At 52.4% G+C, this 18000-nt stretch overlaps 3 protein-coding genes across 14 annotated transcripts; 2 read left to right on the top strand and 1 right to left on the bottom strand.

The window, feature by feature from the left end:
- The first annotated feature begins 1041 nt into the window (after window positions 1-1041).
- Window positions 1042-4424, top strand: Tfb4 (transcription factor B4). Of its 4 annotated transcripts, none has more exons than XM_037232781.1 (2): window positions 1042-1120; window positions 3276-4424. In XM_037232781.1, exon 2 carries the CDS (start codon window positions 3307-3309, stop codon window positions 4159-4161), a length of 855 nt encoding a protein of 284 aa, XP_037088676.1. In that variant the 5' UTR covers window positions 1042-1120; window positions 3276-3306; the 3' UTR covers window positions 4162-4424. The 4 variants fall into 4 exon arrangements, with proteins under 4 accessions (XP_037088676.1, XP_037088680.1, XP_037088677.1 ...); XM_037232785.1 differs by lacking the exon at window positions 1042-1120 and adding an exon at window positions 1128-1144; XM_037232782.1 differs by lacking the exon at window positions 1042-1120 and adding an exon at window positions 1160-1198.
- Window positions 4425-4513: 89 nt separating this feature from the next.
- Window positions 4514-7616, bottom strand: LOC119109194 (prostaglandin reductase 1). 5 transcript variants are annotated; one of them, XM_037232776.1, is made up of 2 exons: window positions 7528-7616; window positions 4514-5973 (listed from the first exon to the last, which is right to left on the bottom strand). In XM_037232776.1, the coding sequence occupies exon 2, from the start codon at window positions 5934-5936 to the stop codon at window positions 4839-4841; it is 1098 nt and encodes a 365-aa protein (XP_037088671.1). In that variant the 5' UTR covers window positions 5937-5973; window positions 7528-7616; the 3' UTR covers window positions 4514-4838. The 5 variants fall into 5 exon arrangements, with proteins under 5 accessions (XP_037088671.1, XP_037088672.1, XP_037088675.1 ...); XM_037232777.1 differs by having other exon boundaries at window positions 7521-7596; XM_037232780.1 differs by lacking the exon at window positions 7528-7616 and adding an exon at window positions 7365-7439.
- LOC119109193 (acyl-coenzyme A thioesterase 9, mitochondrial) lies at window positions 7493-17977 on the top strand. Of its 5 annotated transcripts, none has more exons than XM_037232774.1 (12): window positions 7493-7625; window positions 8041-8102; window positions 8353-8438; window positions 9229-9477; window positions 9774-9889; window positions 10304-10408; window positions 10721-10838; window positions 11163-11356; window positions 13231-13322; window positions 14881-14968; window positions 16286-16436; window positions 16712-17977. In XM_037232774.1, exons 2-12 carry the CDS (start codon window positions 8080-8082, stop codon window positions 16816-16818), a joined length of 1329 nt encoding a protein of 442 aa, XP_037088669.1. In that variant the 5' UTR covers window positions 7493-7625; window positions 8041-8079; the 3' UTR covers window positions 16819-17977. The 5 variants fall into 5 exon arrangements, with proteins under 5 accessions (XP_037088669.1, XP_037088666.1, XP_037088667.1 ...); XM_037232771.1 differs by lacking the exon at window positions 7493-7625 and adding an exon at window positions 7699-7753; XM_037232772.1 differs by lacking the exons at window positions 7493-7625; window positions 13231-13322 and adding exons at window positions 7703-7753; window positions 11815-11900.
- The last annotated feature ends 23 nt before the right edge of the window (window positions 17978-18000 follow it).

Raw genomic sequence — 18000 nt, 5'->3', positions numbered from 1 at the left:
TATATGTATATATATATATATATATATATATATATATATATATATATATATATATATATATAGCACATACATATACATATAAATGGGCCAGAGCTTGATATTTGACATTGCAATCTGCATGCGTCATACGCACAGGCGGATCCTGGGGGGGGGGGGGGCCCGGGGCCATGCTCCCCCCAGAACTCTGAGAGTATGTTTTGCCCCCGAAAACATTCCCAGAAACTTCATGAAACTTTCGTCTACTGACGGTCTGTTTTAACTTTAACTGTTTTATCTGTTTTGTTTTAACTTCTGTTTAAGATTCAAAAGCATTTCGGTGCTTGGATGGTGTCCCTACTACGTACTCGCGAGGCACCATGCACTGGACCTCGGATCCCACACCAGCCAGCTGGAGACGAACGGTTGGCCCCCCCCCCCAAAAAAAAACAACCCCAGGCTAGATCTGCCCCTGGTCAAGCGTCAAGTGCTCCAATGTAAACATGGTCTTAGCTTAGTCAAATGAAAAATGGAGCAGCTGAGTCACGAGCTGAGTCAGATTCCACAATCTGTGAGCCAGTCCGGAGCTGGTTCAAGATATTTGAGTCAATCCCAAGTCTGATGCCAATAACATCTCGAGACTGGTGTCCCATTCCTTGCACTATTCGGATAACAATATCTTTTCCAATGCCCTGTAGTCCATGATATATCATTATCATGCTCAGCCGGTAAATAACACTCTTCTGTCAACTACCTGAGAGTCTCTTCAGGCACGCCTCCCAACCACTTCCACCATCTGATTCCACTGACCACCAACCGACCGACCTCGCCGCGCACTAGGAACAACTCGTATTCAAATGGGAATTGAGATCCCAAAATGGTGAAGGGTTTCTACTCCCATCGACAGAAAAGGAATTCGCGACGTCCACCCCTAAACAGTCTCATTTCCTCTGGTCAGCCTTGGGTTACCGGGCCGCTCTGTTTAGTATCTATACGTGCTAAACTCTACCACTTCTGGAACGAATCGGTACAAAACCCATTTTCCCTCTTAACTAGCTTACGTACTAAATATTCTCGAGGATGCGTTGCGTTTGGATGCGGGCCCGAGCCCGGCGGATCAGCACGTTGTTGTCGTTATTTGACGGTAGGTGGGTTAAAGCGTGTGCTGGTGAGCAGCAGCGGACCTGGGCACTGGATGCATTGCAAGGAAAGATTGTGTGTGGTATGTTAGAGAGATTCGGCTGTAACCCGCAAGCAGAATCCGTCGTTCAGTCTTGAGTCTGGCGCGCCATGCTGTCTGGGATGCAGGAACAGCTTGCCTCCATCGCTCACGGAATAATTTTTTACATTCTTTTCAGTGTATATTTGTGGAGAACAAAGTGCTTTTGGGGCTAAAAACACCAAGAAACACCGACGTTTTAGACAATGCGTGCCTTAAATATAGTGTACAGGGTTGGGTTCCATGCTTCCAAGGAAATAAAAGTAGAATGGAAAGCATACAGCAAAAAGCAAGTAGGATGATAAGTGGAATTGGTGACTCAGCATGTAAGGATGGGCATAGGACCATGTGGATTTGTATTAAGTGAAATATTCTAGACTAAGAGGATGTGATAAGAGATATTCAAGATGCTGAAAGGGATAGGTCAGGTAGACTGATATGGAACACTGGAAATTAGGCTGAGGTGTAAAGTAAACCAGTTTCCTTTCACAAAAGGTAGGAGTAGAACTATGAATAGGCAGATAACATTTGGTTAAGAAGTAGTGAAGCATGGGGATAGGTTAACAAACAAAGTTGTAGGAAGTCTCTCTAGCAACATTTTAGAACTAGACAAGTTTTATTAGTCTGAAGATCTTATCAATACCCAAATTCATGCAGTTCAGGTGGTGAGATTACTTTTCAGGATGTGTGCAGAACCTGAGGTAGGCCAACTGTGATGAGCCCTTGTGTCTCTTTGGTGGCTGGATGTCTATATACCTTTGTGTCAATGTAAATGTAAGCCCTGGGCTACTCTGTTATGAATTCCTGGTTGCAGTCCTATCAATAATTTTTTATTGGTGGTGGGTTGGGAAAGTTTGTCATTTCAGGTGCTTTAATCAAACTAGTGATTGCATGCTGACTTAGTCACTCACTTGCATTTTGTAATCTTTCAGGCTGTCAGGTGTATTGCAGGCTGTTAGATGTCAGGTGTTTCTGCACAGCATGCAGCCACTGCCCCATGCCACACCATTGTGTTTATCTGCCCCACAATTATATATGCAATTATGTCATGTGATTTTAATTTTATGGCATGCTGTTGTGTGTATGTGTGTGGGTGTCAAAGTCAGGCTAGGCTGAATTTACCTGCAGCTTCATATTAATGTGTGAAGGATATTCAAAGAGTGCATTTGTCTTAAATGCCTCTGCAATGTTTTGATAGCCTGCAGCAATTGCCTTTGTGTGCAATGAAATTAGTGGTGCCCATATGCTATGTTTGAGTTCTTGTTGAATTTACAGTATGCATGCACTGCAATTATTGCTGCAAGGCCAGCCTACCAGGGGCTAGTTGGACATGTTTGTGGTAGCACATACTTTGTTTTGGATTGTTTTTATTTTCCTGGACCATTGCAGGTCCTTTGAAACAAACCTATGTCACCTTACTGGTATGGAAATCAGGCATTGTGAGGCCAAGGCCTGTGGGTATTGGATGCAGCTCTATTCAGGCTCCGATTCATATCATTTACTCTCATTTGGTGTCATTGCTGTCAGGTAGCATTGGGTCTCATTGTTGTGTGTTATTTAGGCCCGGTGAGGGTCAAGCTTTCATTTAAATTGCATAAGTGTTGTAAGCAGTACCATGTGAGGAAGAAGAGAGTTTGTTTTCCTCATGCTACATAATTCCCATGTTGGATCCAGCAAAGTTGAGAACTCATTTCCCTGCAAGCATATAGATAGATCCATGCAATCATTTTAAAGTTGGCTCCATGTTATTTTGCAGCTTCACAGTGCTGCAATACTCCTTTGAGGTGAGGGATATTTCCTCGATGTAATCCTTAGATGTTTATTTACAATGGAAAAAAACAGTCTGGACTCACACCAACTGATTATGTGTATGTACGCAGTTCCACCTGTTTAGATGCCTTCCCTGATGAATTGGTGAAGTGTGGTGTAATCTAGCTGGAACCTGATTCATGCTGTCTCTCAAGGTTAAGGCATCACATGGCATCTTTTTTCTTGGTGCAAATTGGGATGGCTCTTAAATATGTATGTCCCATTACAAAACCTTTTTACACTGCTATTCACTCATTTTGTTTGATTTCAGCCCTCCAGTTTGCTGAGCTGGGGATTCAGCCATGGACGACTCTTCCGAGCATCTGTTGGCCATTATATTGGACACAAATTTGACATCAGTAGTTGCGAATGGCGATGAGGTTGGGCCTGTGCTCGACGCCATCCTGGTCTTTTGCAATGCTCACCTGATGGCTAGCACCTCTAATATGCTATGCCTGATCGTGGCTCACGCGGACCAGAACCGGCCCCTGTTTCCGCCTGAGGCAGAGGACGCTCATGCGCAGGGGCACTACGAGTTGTTCTCGCAGTCCTGTGCCGACATCGTGCGGCAGCTGAAGGACATGATGGAGGAGACGCCGCCGGGGTCGCACACCAGCGCGCCAATGGCCGCCGGCTTGGCCATGAGCCTGTGCTTTATCAACCGCATCAGTCGGGAGCGGCCGCCGCAGGTGCGGCTGCAGAAGCGGGTGCTGGTTGTCACGGCGCACGGCACCGTCGCCGCCCAGTACATGGACTTCATGAACGTGTTCTTCACAGCGCAAAAGCTGGCGATTCAGGTGGACGCGTGCGTGTTGGGTCAGGAATCGGGCGTGCTGCAGCAGGGTGCCGACATCACGGGTGGGATCTGTCTGCGCACACCGCACGCGCGCGGCCTGCTGCAATACCTACTCTGGGTGTTCCTGCCGTTCGGTGAGCAGCGGCAAAAGCTGGCGCTGCCGGAGCCGCCCGTGGTCGATTATCGCGCCGCCTGCTTCTGCCACAGGCAGTTGGTAAGCGTCGGCTTCGTCTGCTCGGTCTGCCTCTCCATCTTCTGTAAGTTTGCGCCCATCTGTTCCACGTGTCACACGGTATTCAAAGTCAAGGGCATGTCCCTACCGAAGCCTACCAAAAGAAAACGGGCGAAGCACGGGCTGTGATGCTTCTAGGATGCTACGATGAACGCCGACCATAGTGCAGCAATATCATCACTGGGCGTCATCGCCGCACTGCAATACTGCTTTATGGAAATAAGGTTGGATGTGCCTTATATGATTGATTCCTACCATGAAAATACATTACATTCATGTGGAAGGAACTAGCGATATGTCGATGGCCCTCCACCATATACAACCAAGATGCTGTCTAAAGCTTACCAGTCTCACGCAGATGCGGTTGTGGCACGTGTCGTAGCGCATTTATTGCGATGGTACAACGGTGCGACGCTGTAATTTACTCGCAAAATTATACTTTTTGTGAGCTGGATGTTGTTCAGGTACGGTTCACAGAAACCCCAGTTCACCAGTTTATTGGCATAAATGTAACTTAAGTCTCACACATCTCGATCACTTCGGCAACAAAAAAAGACTCACTGATGCGCAAGCTTCGTTTAACATACGCTGCCGCTACGACACTGTATTATACCCTTGCTTCCTACGGCGGTACGCGGGGAGTTGCGCCCAACGAGCATACATATTGGAGTGATCTTGCACAGCCGGCCCTGAGTCATGTAACGCTGTGCCGCAATACTCACATCAGAGACACCTGACAGCCTGAAGTGCGCCCGGCGCTCCTCCAGTTCAAACGTACTTATTCGGGTATTGCGAAAGTCTGTCCGTTAAACCTTGACAACAGCCTTGCCGGTGTTCTGACCGGCCAGCATGCCCATGAAGGCGTCCGGCAGATTCTCGAAGCCCTCTGTGATGGTCTCCTCGGCTCGGATGCTGCCGTCCTCGACCCAGGCGCGCATCTGGTCCACGCCCTCCTGCCACCGGTCGGACCAGCGTGACACGATAAAGCCCTCCAGGCGCAGCTGCTGGCTCAGGATAGGCATCTGCAGCATGGGCACGAGCGTGCGCCGGCCGGGCGGGTCGTTGTAGCCGGCGATGCAGCCGCAGAGCGCCACGCGGCCGAACAGGTTCATCTGGCACATGACGGCGTCGCTCAGCCACCCGCCGACGTTGTCAAAATAGCAGTCCACGCCGCCGGGCGCCGCCTCACGCAGCGCCCGGCTCGGCTTGGCCGTCTTGTAATTGATGGCGTGGTCGAAGCCCAGCGTCCGGAGCCAGTCGCACTTGGAGTCGGAGCCGGCGAAGCCCACCACTGTGCAGCCCTTCTTTTTGGCGATCTGGCCCACCAGCGTGCCGACGGCCCCCGCGGCGCCTGACACGACCACCGTCTCGCCGGCGGTCGGCCGGCACAGCTCCAGCAGGCCGAAGTAGGCCGTGTTGCCCGGCATGCCACACGCGCCGACGGCGTGCGAGCGCGAGAGGGCGCCCATCTCTGGCATCGGCGCCGTTGCGAACGGCAGCAGGCCACCCTCGTCCCGACTCGGGTTGCGCACGGCGTGCGTCCGCCACCCGAGACCGCCCACCACGTACGAGCCCTCTGGGTAGTCAGGACAGCGACTCTCCAGCACGCGCGCGCACTGCAAACCGATCATCGTCATAGGCACTTGGTAGTTGGGCGTGTAGGCGCGCTGGTAGGGGTCAACGCTGATCCACTCAGCTTCGCAAAGGTATTCGCCATCTTTCAGGCCCGGAAGAGGCTCCTCTCTGAGTTCAAAATCCGTGTGCTTCGGGAAGCCGTCAAAGTGCTGGACGAGGACCCATTTCCTAGACCTAACTGCAGAAGAGTAGGCTGCTGCTCTTATTCTTGACACGTTTAGGTGGGACGAGAGGTTCGTCCACAATCTTGATGTAAGGAAGGTCCCCATCGAGAAGAAATATCGTCACTGCTTGGAGTTGACAAATCTGAAAACGTGTGTTTCGACATGGTTAAATAGACTTGGTCTCAATTAGACATCAGGACCTGTTTGGAAGAAGCTCTCGCCGCTCCCATGCATCAGGGTAGTGAAGGTATTTGGTGGCGCGGAATTGTACCTCGGGGCGGAGTCTAGCTCAACTGTACCTAACGAGCTACGAACCTAATTACAACTCAGGACCTATGATCAGGTTGGACGTCTTCCATACACATCACAAAAACTCAGTTGGATGTGCTCTGTACACATCACGAGAATTCGTTCTCTACAGGTAAATTATTTTATTAGTTTTATTAGAAAATTAGTCACAACTTTTCCGAAGTGGTTTTGGCACTGCATTATGAGAACAATGTGACCTAGGTCAGACCAAATGTCACCACTACGGTGCCCTAGGCCTCTCACTTTTCCTTTGAATGCAAAGGTGACTATGCTTATTGGCATGTGGGGGATAAGAAGATTTTGTGGTATGGGTTATGGGGGAAACAATGGTGGGTGTTGATAAGTTTCCCGTGGACGTGCATGGGGGCAGGGGGCGGGCCCTCACTCCTAGCTGTTTGGTGGTTTGAGGTTGTAGGGGTGGGTTAATTTGATGCCTCGAAGCCCTCTCCAATGAGTGTTATGTACTAACACTAAGATGCAATTGTGTTGAAGCTCAGCCATAGCCTCATTGACAGATTAGAAATCTATGTTGTGTATGAACCAGGAATGAAAGAAAGGAAGCTGCTCCATGAACTTACATATCTTGTCACAACCTTTGTAGGAGACTTCTACACTATATGTAGTATGGAAAAGCCTGGCTTGGCTCCACACTTCCACAAAAACCAAATCATTCAGACAGAGGGGGGCACAGGCAGCATGTGAATGGGTTGATGGCGGCATGGGTTGACATTTCTCACTTAAGATTTCTCCTTAAGTTGTGAATAGATTCAATAGTGCTCAATCTGATGGCCAATATTGAAGAAAATATCATTCAAATGTAAAAGAAAACCCAAATGTAAGAAAAACAAAAAAGGTCACAGTCACTTGGAGCAGACCAAGTGACTGTGACCAACTGTGAGCAACAAATGGCCAAGTGCCTTTTGGGAAACAATTGTGAGTGTGAGGACAGGAAGACTGGTTGCAGCCACACTGAAACATTGTGTGCATGATGTTATGTATGCGCTGAGTGTACGCCAGATAAGCCTATGTATGCCCTTTGGGTCAGCATCACCGGGCATGGCTTACATTGGCGCCTGGCATTGCGATATGAAATTGTTCACAAATTGATGTTTATAGGATACAAGATGCCACTGAACAATCAAAAAAGGGAAAACTGCATGGACAACTCACCACCTAACCTTCAAAATATAATAATTACGAAAAACGCCGCGGACACCTGCGAACCTCGGTCAATCAAATTGTTGGCACGATAATGACGCGTCAATGCCATCAATGCCTTAGATAGCCTTGTTAGCCTTGAATGCGTTTAGATAGTCAATACATTAAATAGCCTTGAATGCCATCCCGTGCACCGTTTCTCATGACCACATGGAACCCCATCTCTTACGACGTGTTGAGCAGCGACGTTTCGTGAACTGATCAGCCGGTCCTCATTACAGACTTAAGCCGACGCCCTTCCCTCCGCAAAACATTGTCGGCCGAAAGGTAAACAACAATGAGGCGGGCATAATTGTCACGTAGTCTGCCGCATGGGGTTGCTGGGCAGGAGTGCACAGTGCCGTTGAGCGGCTTTCATGCTTGAAAATATCTATGGAGTCCCAATGTGTATTCTTGTATGACATTTGCCAAAACCCACAATAGATAGACTGGTGCGTTGTCAACACAGCACACCATTGATACCTGCTTTGTGTTTAGGACTATGAGATTATGTGCTCCAGTCCCTGTCAGTCTGTACCATGTCTACCCAAGTACCCATCATAAAAAACCGGCAGGCAATGCCAGGGGAAATTCACGTGGCACCACCTATGTAATCAGACAGATACAGATGATGCAAGAAAACAGTAGACAAGTGGCTTATCAGTTAATAGCTCAGTAAACTAAATCACATTGTCTTCCTCAGGCATTCAGCATTTTATCAAGATATAGTGGCTGCATCAGGATGCTTTCCAGCTGCTTGACAAGGTTTCTATATGCTTTTTTATTACAGTGATACAACTTGTCACTTTGTTAACAAGTAAAAGCTGCTTATATTCTGTAGTCTTTGAATTGCCCCAGAGCCAATATGATATTATAACAATATTGGGTCTGGCAAAACAGTTGAGGCTTTTTCAAAAGAAACAATGTGTAGTAACAAGTGCAGATGATATGTTTTCTGGCATGGTGGCAAAGATTTATGGCACATATCGTGATTATGACATAACACATTTTCCAGGGGACTGACATTAGCCAAATCTGTGGCTGCCATCCGTCATATCAGCATCTTTCATGGAAGGCTGGGTCGCCAAACTGTGCAAGATGGTAAGAAGCATCAACAAGCAGTATGACAGCCGAATGGCAATGGCCAAGCCAAGGTCACAGGCATGAGCTGTCTGCAGTTGAATTGGTCTGTAAAATCAGGACATTTTATACTGACAGATTGTTAGAAGGTTGTTTTCATGTTAAGGCCACACATCCTTCTTGTCATATGTATTTTGTGTTTTTTTGTGTGATTACCACCTGCATCTATGATTATTCCCAGCCTAGGTCTCATCTGGATCTCATATTCAGGCAATTATCAGGTTTGTGGAAGGATTGCTGTGACAGGAGTTTGTAGCATCAAATGTTCCAAGCATGCAACAATGCAAGAATATTAATTCAAAAGTGTTAACAGATGGAGGTTTGTCTTGTAATGTAATGGGAGCAGGGATTTACTAGGGCACAAGGGTTCTACTTGGCTGGAGCTGTAATCATCTAACAGTGGCAGTGATTGCACAACTGGAGCTGTAGCTTGCTGTCAGAAGTGGGTGTGCGGCCAGAACGGACTGCTTTGTGATCCCACAGCTGGAACTGTAGCCGTCCACTGCGGTCATTGATCACACAGCGGGAGCTGTAACTGTCCACTACGGTCAGTGATTGGGTGGCTAGAACTGTAGCCACCTACTGTGGTCAGTGATCAGGTGGCTGGGGCTGTAACTGTCCACTTTCGGCAGTGATCGCGCAGCTGGAGCTGTAACCGCCCGTTGTCGGCAGTGATCGCGCGACTGGACTGAAGCTGGCTGCTGTCGGCAGTGATCGCGCAGCTGGAGCTATAACCGCCCGCTGTCGGCAGTGATTGCGCGGCTGGAGTCGCTGACAGGCGCGCAGACGTCATTCGCGCCGCAGCAGTCGTCAGACCGGGCAGCGCTGGAGCGGATCCTGCCGCGCAGTCAGGACGAGCTGCCGGCCCGACGCATGTCCGACAGCTACGACGAGGCGTTTATTCCGCTCGGCAGCGACCTCAAGCTGCGCGACAAGTACATCAACTACATGGGCGGCGTGCGCTCCGGCCGCCTCATGGAGGACATCGACGTGTTCGCCGGTGAGTCATCGGTGCACGAGCGGTGGTCAGGCGACGACAGGTGGCGTGGCTGCTCTCGCACCTGCTAAACTGTTGGCATTATTTTGGTACTAGAACATAGGTGAATAGGAATGTTTGAAGCAGTGCATATGCTTGTTTGTTGTTTTTTTTTTTGCTCGCAAAGAAACGTTGACTGAACTAACGACATTACACGGGATACATTGCAGAACTGACACCGTTGTTGTTGATGAAAATGACCGTGCTTTGCGTTTTATCCAACATTTATATGCCAAACCTGTTACGGGCCATTGTTCCAGTGTGGCTGTGCTATCGGTACGTGCTGAACCCCAAACAGCTCCCGAACATGCCAAGCCCATTCTGCATTGTCACTGCACTGGTGGATCGCATCGACTTCTCGGCCCACAATCTGAAGGTAGTCCCGATGTGGACTCACTAAGGCGCTGTTTGTCGCTATTCGTATTATCTAGCTGTGATGAAGAACTGAATTGAAAGGCCTCTTGGGAAGGAATGGGAGGGCTAATTTTAGAGCATGAACAACACCTGGGCACGCTGCCGTGACAGACATAGGCCGCTCAAATGGAGGGATATTGTTGCTGTCTGTGGAAACCGTGAAGCTGGGCTACTTATCGCAATACGTGGCCGTTACGGTGGCACGGCGGGTTACTGGCTGCCCTGTGTGCAGCAGCTGCCTGTGCTGCCGGCCACCCCGCGTCGCCCGTGCGCCCCGGCTGACCTGTGTACAGCAGCTGCCTGTGCTGCCGGCCACCCCGCGTCGCCCGTGCGCCCCGGCTGACCTGTGTACAGCAGCTGCCTGTGCTGCCGGCAGCCTGACGCCGATATCCGGCTCTCGGGCAAGGTGACGTACGTAGGCACCAGCTCGATGGAGACCACCGTGGTGCTGGAGCAGCTCAGCGCTGGCCAGTGGCAGCAGGTGAGCTGGCCGCCGTCGCCCGCCGCCGCCACCGGCCGGCTGCGCTGCCCTCAGCGCTGCCTGCGACGGTAGCCGGCAATGACTCATGCTGGTGACCGGCCGGCCGCTGAGAGGCGTGGCAGTGCTCAGCCGGGAATGACGCCGGCAGTTTCGTAGAGAGAGCACAGGCAGAGGGAGGCAGGAACATCTCGATGGGAAATTTTTGTTACCATTTTGATCTACGCCATGGACGAAGAATATCAGCTGTTTTTCGGGCACTCAGGTGCTGGGGGCTCCTCCCTCTGAGCTGAGGCTCGTGCCGACCGGCCGCAGGTGACAAAGGCGGAGATGGTGATGGTGGCTCGGGACCCGCTCAACAAGGGCTCGGCCGTGGTCAACCCGTTGCTGGCCGAGACGCCAGAAGAGGTGGAGATGGTCAAACAAGGCAACGGTACGTCCGCTCCGGCCGGGCTGGCATGAAGGCCGGCAGGCACGGGCGCAGTGCTGGCGCGCCAGGGGCTATGTGCAGCGTTGACCGGTGACGAAAGGTCCGTGCACTGTTGCTCCGTGCGATGATCTCTGTTAGGCTTCTTCGTCCTGACTGGATGCTGTCACCCGATTGTCCAAGTACTTTTCTCTGCTGAAGCGTGACCTATCAGTACGCTGTGCGGCACACCCTCGTTCTGTGTACGTGTGCGCAGGGGCGACGGTTGCATTCGGGCCCGCCGCTGCGTCTCCAGTGTCTCACGGCGCCCGCGCCTGTCCATCGCTCCAGTGAATAAGCTGCGCAGAAAGCAGATGTCGGAACAGTCGCTGTTCAAGCTGCCGCCGACGCCGTCCGAGGTGGCGCTCATCCACCAGGTGTTCATCGACACGGTGGACCACGGCACGTTCCGGCAGCGGCGGCCCGACGACGCGCTCTTCATGAGCGAGGCTAAGCTGAAGAACCTCATCATCTGCCATCCGGAGGTCAGGCACCATCATGGGGACGCGTCGCGGAGGTGCTGCGGCCATTCGGGCTTGGTGAATTCTGGTGCGACAGCAGGATTGGCGGCTCATCAAGAATGAAAGTACAAACTGGTGAAATCGGGACATTCCCCGATGTCGGTTGAGTCCTGATGCTGTGGCTGGCATGAGAGCTCGACATAGGGTGCGAGTTGGCTGCATCCTGCTTTGACCCAGCTCAGTTGTCTGGAGACATATTCGTTTAAGATATGCCTTGCCAGACTGTTGTTACGTTACGAGTTACGTAGGGCGTTCTTCGGCTGTAGGCTGGTTTGGGTCGCAGCGTCGTGGCATAAATCAGCCGGCATGCTCATAACCACCACCTGTTCGGGAATTCTGTGTTACCGCGCTCAGCTGTTCACCGGCACCGAGGTGCCCGAGCCAAGCACGTACACTTAGTGCTGGCTTTGTGGATGTTTCAGCACCGGAATCGTTTTGGCCGAATCTTTGGCGGGTTTCTCATGCGTCAAGCCATCGAGCTGGCCTGGGCAAACGCCATGGTCACTAGGTTAGTACCCTGATAATGAGCTCCGAAAGCCTTGGCTTTGGCTGGCGCCCCTCCGGGGGACACTGGGCGATCAGGCAATATCCGTGTAGTGTGTATTCGAGCCGGTGTACGCACCGTGGGTTGACTCGATAGCTGGGCTGGGCCTGGCTCAGCCCAGCCCAGTTGTACTGTTGCACTCGCGCTGTCGTATCTGTCCAATTCAGCATGGAGTTTGGGGACATTTCGCTGGCACACCATGTGTCTAGAACTAGGATTTGTCTCTCCTATCGAATATTCTGCGTCACCAGATCGTCCATCTACATACACCGTCACCATCTCCGTTACTGTGGACAGTACGGCGCCATATCCCGTGCCGTATTCCTAAGAAACACCGGCCAAGCTATTCTGGTCCCTGCCAGCGCAAACAGCTGTTTCCATGGCGCATCAGTGTCGTCTCGATGAACTTCTCTCAGTCGCGTTATGTAATGCGTTTGGTATAGTTATACACGTTGGCGAACGTAGGGTTTATTGGTGATATGACGGACACATTTCAGTGATTATGCGGTTGTCTCCGGTGGTTGATAAAGATGGCTGCTTGCGCCGTCAATGTTCTTTCCTGATTTACGTTGATACGGCCACGACACCCTCATATTCGGTCGACCCGAACCTCTGGAGGCGAATGAGGCTGCCTGTGAATGTCTCGATGTGTGTGTGTGTGTGTGTCACCGTTTTCGTATGATGGTTGGCTTTTGATGTTGCGTAGCTGTCCGATGCCACCGTATTTTATTTCTGCGTTTGTTGAGAAATCGCGCGGGGCGGAGTTTCGGGACTATTTTTCATGCTTGCAACGTTTGCGAAATGCACGATGCGTTCAAGGAACCCCATAGTCAGCTAAAACGCCATTTGTGTAGCCTTTTCAGTTTCTTGATATTTAATGAGCAGCATGTTGGCCCGAAACACAGTGTAAGTTAACAAATGTCGTAGCCTGGTCTGTGCTAGTGTATTGATTTATGTCTATTGTATATATGCATTCATCTTGCGTCCATTGTCTGCCTGGAATCTTGTATTCTTGAACTGTTTTTATCTTTATAAACATGTTTGAAGGCATTGCTTTGCTCTGGTTGTTGGCTTTGCATGCTGCCGTAAAACTCGCCGCACGCCTTTCATGCCTCGATCAACCACGCGATCCTAAACACTTCATGCTGGTAACGTCGCAGCGATGAGCCGCTGTTGAATTGCTTCGGGTTCCAGTCCTATTTTCCAGATAGGTGAGGCGCGCGCGTAGAATTCCCGAGCCGGTGGTGGTGACCCGATGACTTGCGCTCTGACTGCCCTCCCGCCCCACCGCCAGAACCGCAACGTGTACGGTAAAATCTTCGGCGGATACCTGATGAGACAAGCGCTGGAACTGGCGTACGCCAGCTCGCTGATGTACATCAGTAGGTCAGTGGCCGACGGCGCTGGGCGCATTAGGCGGAGTACACTGCCATTGGATCAGGGGCCGTCAGCTCCGGTGCCGTCGGGCTGGCCAGCGGTCCTCAACTTGGCGTCACACCGGGCCGACAATGTTCAGACAATGCCAGTCTGTGTGTAATGACACAATGGAAAACACCCTCCACTGTCCAGCTGGGTGTCACGCTCTGAATTTTGCTATGCTGTTGACATGTACGGTTTTTTCAATTACTGCAGTACATTTTTGCAAAAGTAGAAAATATCGTCTTGACTACCCAAATTCAAAAACGTCCACCGTGAAGCTCTGTAGCTGTCTTCGGAGCTATTTTCAAATTGATTTCAAAGGAAATGTTATTGGAATAATTGGAGTTTCTTTGTCGTTCCCACTGACTCTAGATTAACAGGTGACAACTTGATGGGCATATGCGCGTGGCTTGCCACAGGACGCTGCGCTCATGGGCGGAACGTACTGCCATTTGGAGATGCTACTGCTTCTCCAACCTTTTTATAAAAAGTTAGCATTAGGTCCGTGGTGTTTTATGAAAAGCATGAACGCACAAATCCCATATGGGACATTTTTGGTGAAGTTCCGCTCCTGATCGCACCCCGCGCTCGGTCATCTGCCGCGTGTTACGATGACCTGACACCTTCAGCATGTGACACCACGTCGAGCTCCGCCTAACCGACGCTGCCTCCGACGCCGCCGCCTCCTGTCTCCGAACCTGGACGCCTGCTTACCCGCATGTTCCATCATGAACATGCGCTTACTGCTGAGGATGCCGTGCCATTGTCCGTGGCTTTCAGCTTGTATTGTTATAAGCGGCCTCCAGCCTGTACTGCGATAAGCATGTCCAACGTCCGCGCACGCTTCTTCGACGACCGGTGGCGTTGTATTGCGCCTGAGGCAGCTTTCTCTCTTTTGTTCGCTTCCGCTGTTTAAATTCTAAAACACATGTCAGTGCATGGTGGCCGATCGGTCACAGACTCGGTGCGTCAGCTGTTCCGGCCATCTCCTGATGACGCCCCCTGTCGTGAGAGTCGGCTGGTCTCGTCCGAGTGCGGTCGCTGTGGCAGCTTTTGGAGTGCCCCGGCAGTCGTTCTGTGCCGTCCGTGTGCGTCTCCACCGCAGTGCTTCAGCTGCGGGGGCGGCCAGTTCGCCCCGTCCTGGCTGTGTCCATGGTGTCCGCTGTGTGCCTCTCGTTCACGGATGCCAGTTTTTCATCTAGATAAGCCTGAACGCTACCTCCCCAGCCAGTACCTGCGCTCTGGCCCAGTGTAGCTCCCTGCTGCTGCCTGGATATCCAGACCGAGCTAGGCGGAGGCGGCCGACGGGCGCTCTGCCGCACACGGCGCCCACACCGTCCTTGCTGCTGGGATCCCGTCCACACGCACTCTCACACGGTCCAACAGACACCTGGCGGGATACTCGGTGCTTAGTAGGCGGGTTCGCTGTGGGGCGCGCGTGCGCGCGCGATGCTTGGTATGCCGCTCGGCGACCCGCACTGTAGCTGACCTGTATTCGTGTGTGTGCGCGCTTCTCTCCGTCCAGCGGCAGCCGGCCTCGCCTCACTCACGTTGACGACATCCTGTTTCGGAAACCGGTGGACGTGGGCTCGCTGCTGTATCTACTGTCGCGGGTGAGTGCACTCATTACTGCACCTCGGAGGTCGGGTGAGTGCACTTAGTACTGCACCTCGGAGGTCGGGTGAGTGCACTCAGTACTGCACCTCGTAGGTCGGGTGAGTGCACCAGTACTGCACTTCATAGATCGGGTTAGTGCACTCAGTACCGTACCTCGTAGGTCAGGTGAGTGCACTCAGTACTGCGCCTCGTGCGTCGTGTGGGGGCACTCAGCACTGCACCTCGTACGTCGGGTGGGGGCACTCAGTACTGCACCTCGTACGTCGGGTGAGTGCGACACTACTTGCTCTCTACCAGTCGTGTGTGGTCAGTCGTCTACCTGCTCTCTCGGTTGAGTGCAGTCACTCCTCTGCCCGCTCCCTCTGGTGAGTCCAATCATTCTTCTACCCGCTGTCTTTGGCGAGGGTAGCAACTCCTCTTCTTGATCCTCGAGGTGAATGCATTAAGTCTTCTGCATACTACTGTCGGTATGTGCAATCACTCATTTACCTGACCTCTCAAGCTGGTGCAGTGAGTTCTCCCCGCTCAGGTGAGTGCAGTCACTATGCCACCAGCTCTCTGTGGTGAGTGAAGCCACTCCTCTACCTGTCTCGGGTGAGTGCAGCCACCTGTCCGTCTGCTCTCTCAGGTGGGTGTTCTCTCTCTCTCTTTCTCCTCTGCCCGTTCTCTATGATGGATGCAGTCACTCCTCCGCCTGGTATATGGGACAAGTGAAGCGCAGTCGCTGCTCTACCTGCTTTCTTGGTTGAGTACAGTCTCTCCTCTACCCGTTCTCCCGGGAGAGTGCAATTACTCCTGCACCTACCTTACCGGGTGCTTGCAGTCACTGCCACGTGCTTCATGGGGTGAGTGTAGCCAGCCCTCCACCTCCTTCCCGAGCTAGATGCACCATGCTGTCTCCCTTGGTATCACAGGGCGCAAAGTATGCACAAATAAGTGTCCACCGTCCAGAATGTTTTTGTTGAAACTATACGAATGGTATGGGTGCGACGTGCAGCTTTTGTTCAATTTGTTTGCTATGAGATCGAAACACAAGCTAAATGCGCGGTTAAAAGTGTCTAAAAGCGTTGATACATATAGCTGAGTTAGTAAACTATTCACCTATTCCATGTACACACAGAGCGTGTCAAAGGTTTTTGTCTCAGGTTGACCGGGGTTTATTCCGGAAGTGACCGCGACTCGCCATGCACCTCGCCGCAACTCTCTGAGATTCCGCCCCCCCCCCCCGTCCGTTCCCGCCTGTTGGTCATGTGTGGGCACAGAGGGGCGGCGACACGGTCGGTCGGAGCGCTAACAGCTGCCGGCGGCGCCAGGTCGTCTACACGGAACACAACAACCTGCAGCTGTGCGTCTCGGCAGAGGTGGTGCACCCGCGGCTCGGCACGCGCGACCTCACCAACGTGTTCTACTTCACGTTCAGCGCCAAGGAGCCGGTGAAGGTGATCCTGCCGCAGACTTACCACGGTGAGGCCGGCCGGCGGCTGCAGTGCTGCCGTGGGGATGGCGATGGTGGGGTCATCTTCGTTTCAGGGGCGTGATGCACATCGTTAATGCCGGCCGTCGGAGACATGTTGCGGAGATGTTCTGAAGTGGTCCCCAACACAACCACAATTTAAATATGACGTGTGCTGTATTTTTGGTGCCAAATCGCAGCCGATCTCATTTGAAGTGACAAGTACATGCAGTACGCGCACGGTATGTGCTATGGATGTGTTTGCATGCTTTGTCTTCTGCTTCAGAGATGATGATGTTCCTGGACGGCCGACGGCACTACCAGGCGTTGATCGGCGAGAAGAAGTTCTACGGCCAGGCGGATACCGTGGAGGATGCGCACAGCGGCATGTAAAGCCATGCGACTCAGAGGGGGGGCGAGAAGGGCTCGGTCACAGGAGGCCCACCTCTGCTGTGTCTTGGCGAGCCCTCGACCGTTCGCCCTCGGACCAGCATGTCCCGACGCTTTAAATGACACGAAGAACTCCCGATCTTGCGCACCACGGCTTTCCTCGGCGGTGAGCCTGACCAGCAGTGCGAGGTGTTCACAGGGCGGGCTGGTGCGGACTGCCTGCCGTCTGCCGGGCACCAGCTACGTCAGCCGCCCCCCCCCCCCCCCGCGCGCCGCACGTACAGGACTCGCGGCTGAAGCGACGGCCGTCCGCCTGCTCCGGCTTGTCGGCAGACTCGGTGGACTCGGCGCTCTGTCGTCAGACCCGGTGCTCTGCCGGCGGACTCGGTGCTCTGTCGGCAGACTCGCCGCTCTGTCGACGGTCTCGGTGGACTCTTGCTCTGTCGACGGACTTGGCGGACTCGGCGCTCTGTCGACAGACCCGGCGCTTTGTTGGCAGACTCCGTGCTCTGTCGCCTGATCCGGTGGACTCGGTGCTCTGTCGACAGACCCGGTGCTCTGCCGGCAGACTCGGTGCTCTGTCGACGGTCTCGGTGGACCCTTGCTCTGTCGACGGACTCGGTGGACTCGGTGCTCTGTCGACAGACTCGGTGCTCTGTCGACGGACTCGGCGTTCCGTCGGCCGGCTAGTTTAAGGACCGCGCACGAGGCGTGGACGCGACTGAGACCTGGTCGCTTTACGGGTCTCGGAAGCCTTTTCTTTGGTTTCCCTTTCCGCTCCATTGCATTTCACAGTGACCTGATGCCTAATGCTAACGTCGGCAAGCTGGCAGCGTCTGCCGATGAGATCTGACCACATGGCGTGTGCATCCTCTAAACCCGTACTCGCGTCGCAGATCATCAATCTTAATGCCGTTCCCGGGCTGGTACTGGCTTGATGGTGTTTCTTTTGCTCCGTATTGACCCGGATCGAAAGAGTGCAGAACTGGAAGGCACACTGATGGAACCATTGCGTGTTGCGAGGAATATCCTCCATACTCTGTTGCCGTAGCAGGTTCGATCGTTACAGTTTAACCAACCAGGTTCCACTTTGTTTACTGTGTATTAGTTATTCACATCGTTTGCTGTGGCTAAAAAAAAAAGAAAAAAAGCATTTGTACCATACTGTCTGTACTGTCGACTACT

This window comes from Pollicipes pollicipes, unplaced genomic scaffold (assembly GCF_011947565.3).
Source record: "Pollicipes pollicipes isolate AB1234 unplaced genomic scaffold, Ppol_2.1 Scaffold_7231;HRSCAF=8579_pilon_pilon_pilon, whole genome shotgun sequence".
NCBI lineage: Eukaryota > Metazoa > Arthropoda > Thecostraca > Pollicipedomorpha > Pollicipedidae > Pollicipes > Pollicipes pollicipes.
The sequence above is the reverse complement of the archived record's forward strand: the minus strand, read 5'-3'. Positions and strand labels throughout refer to the sequence as shown.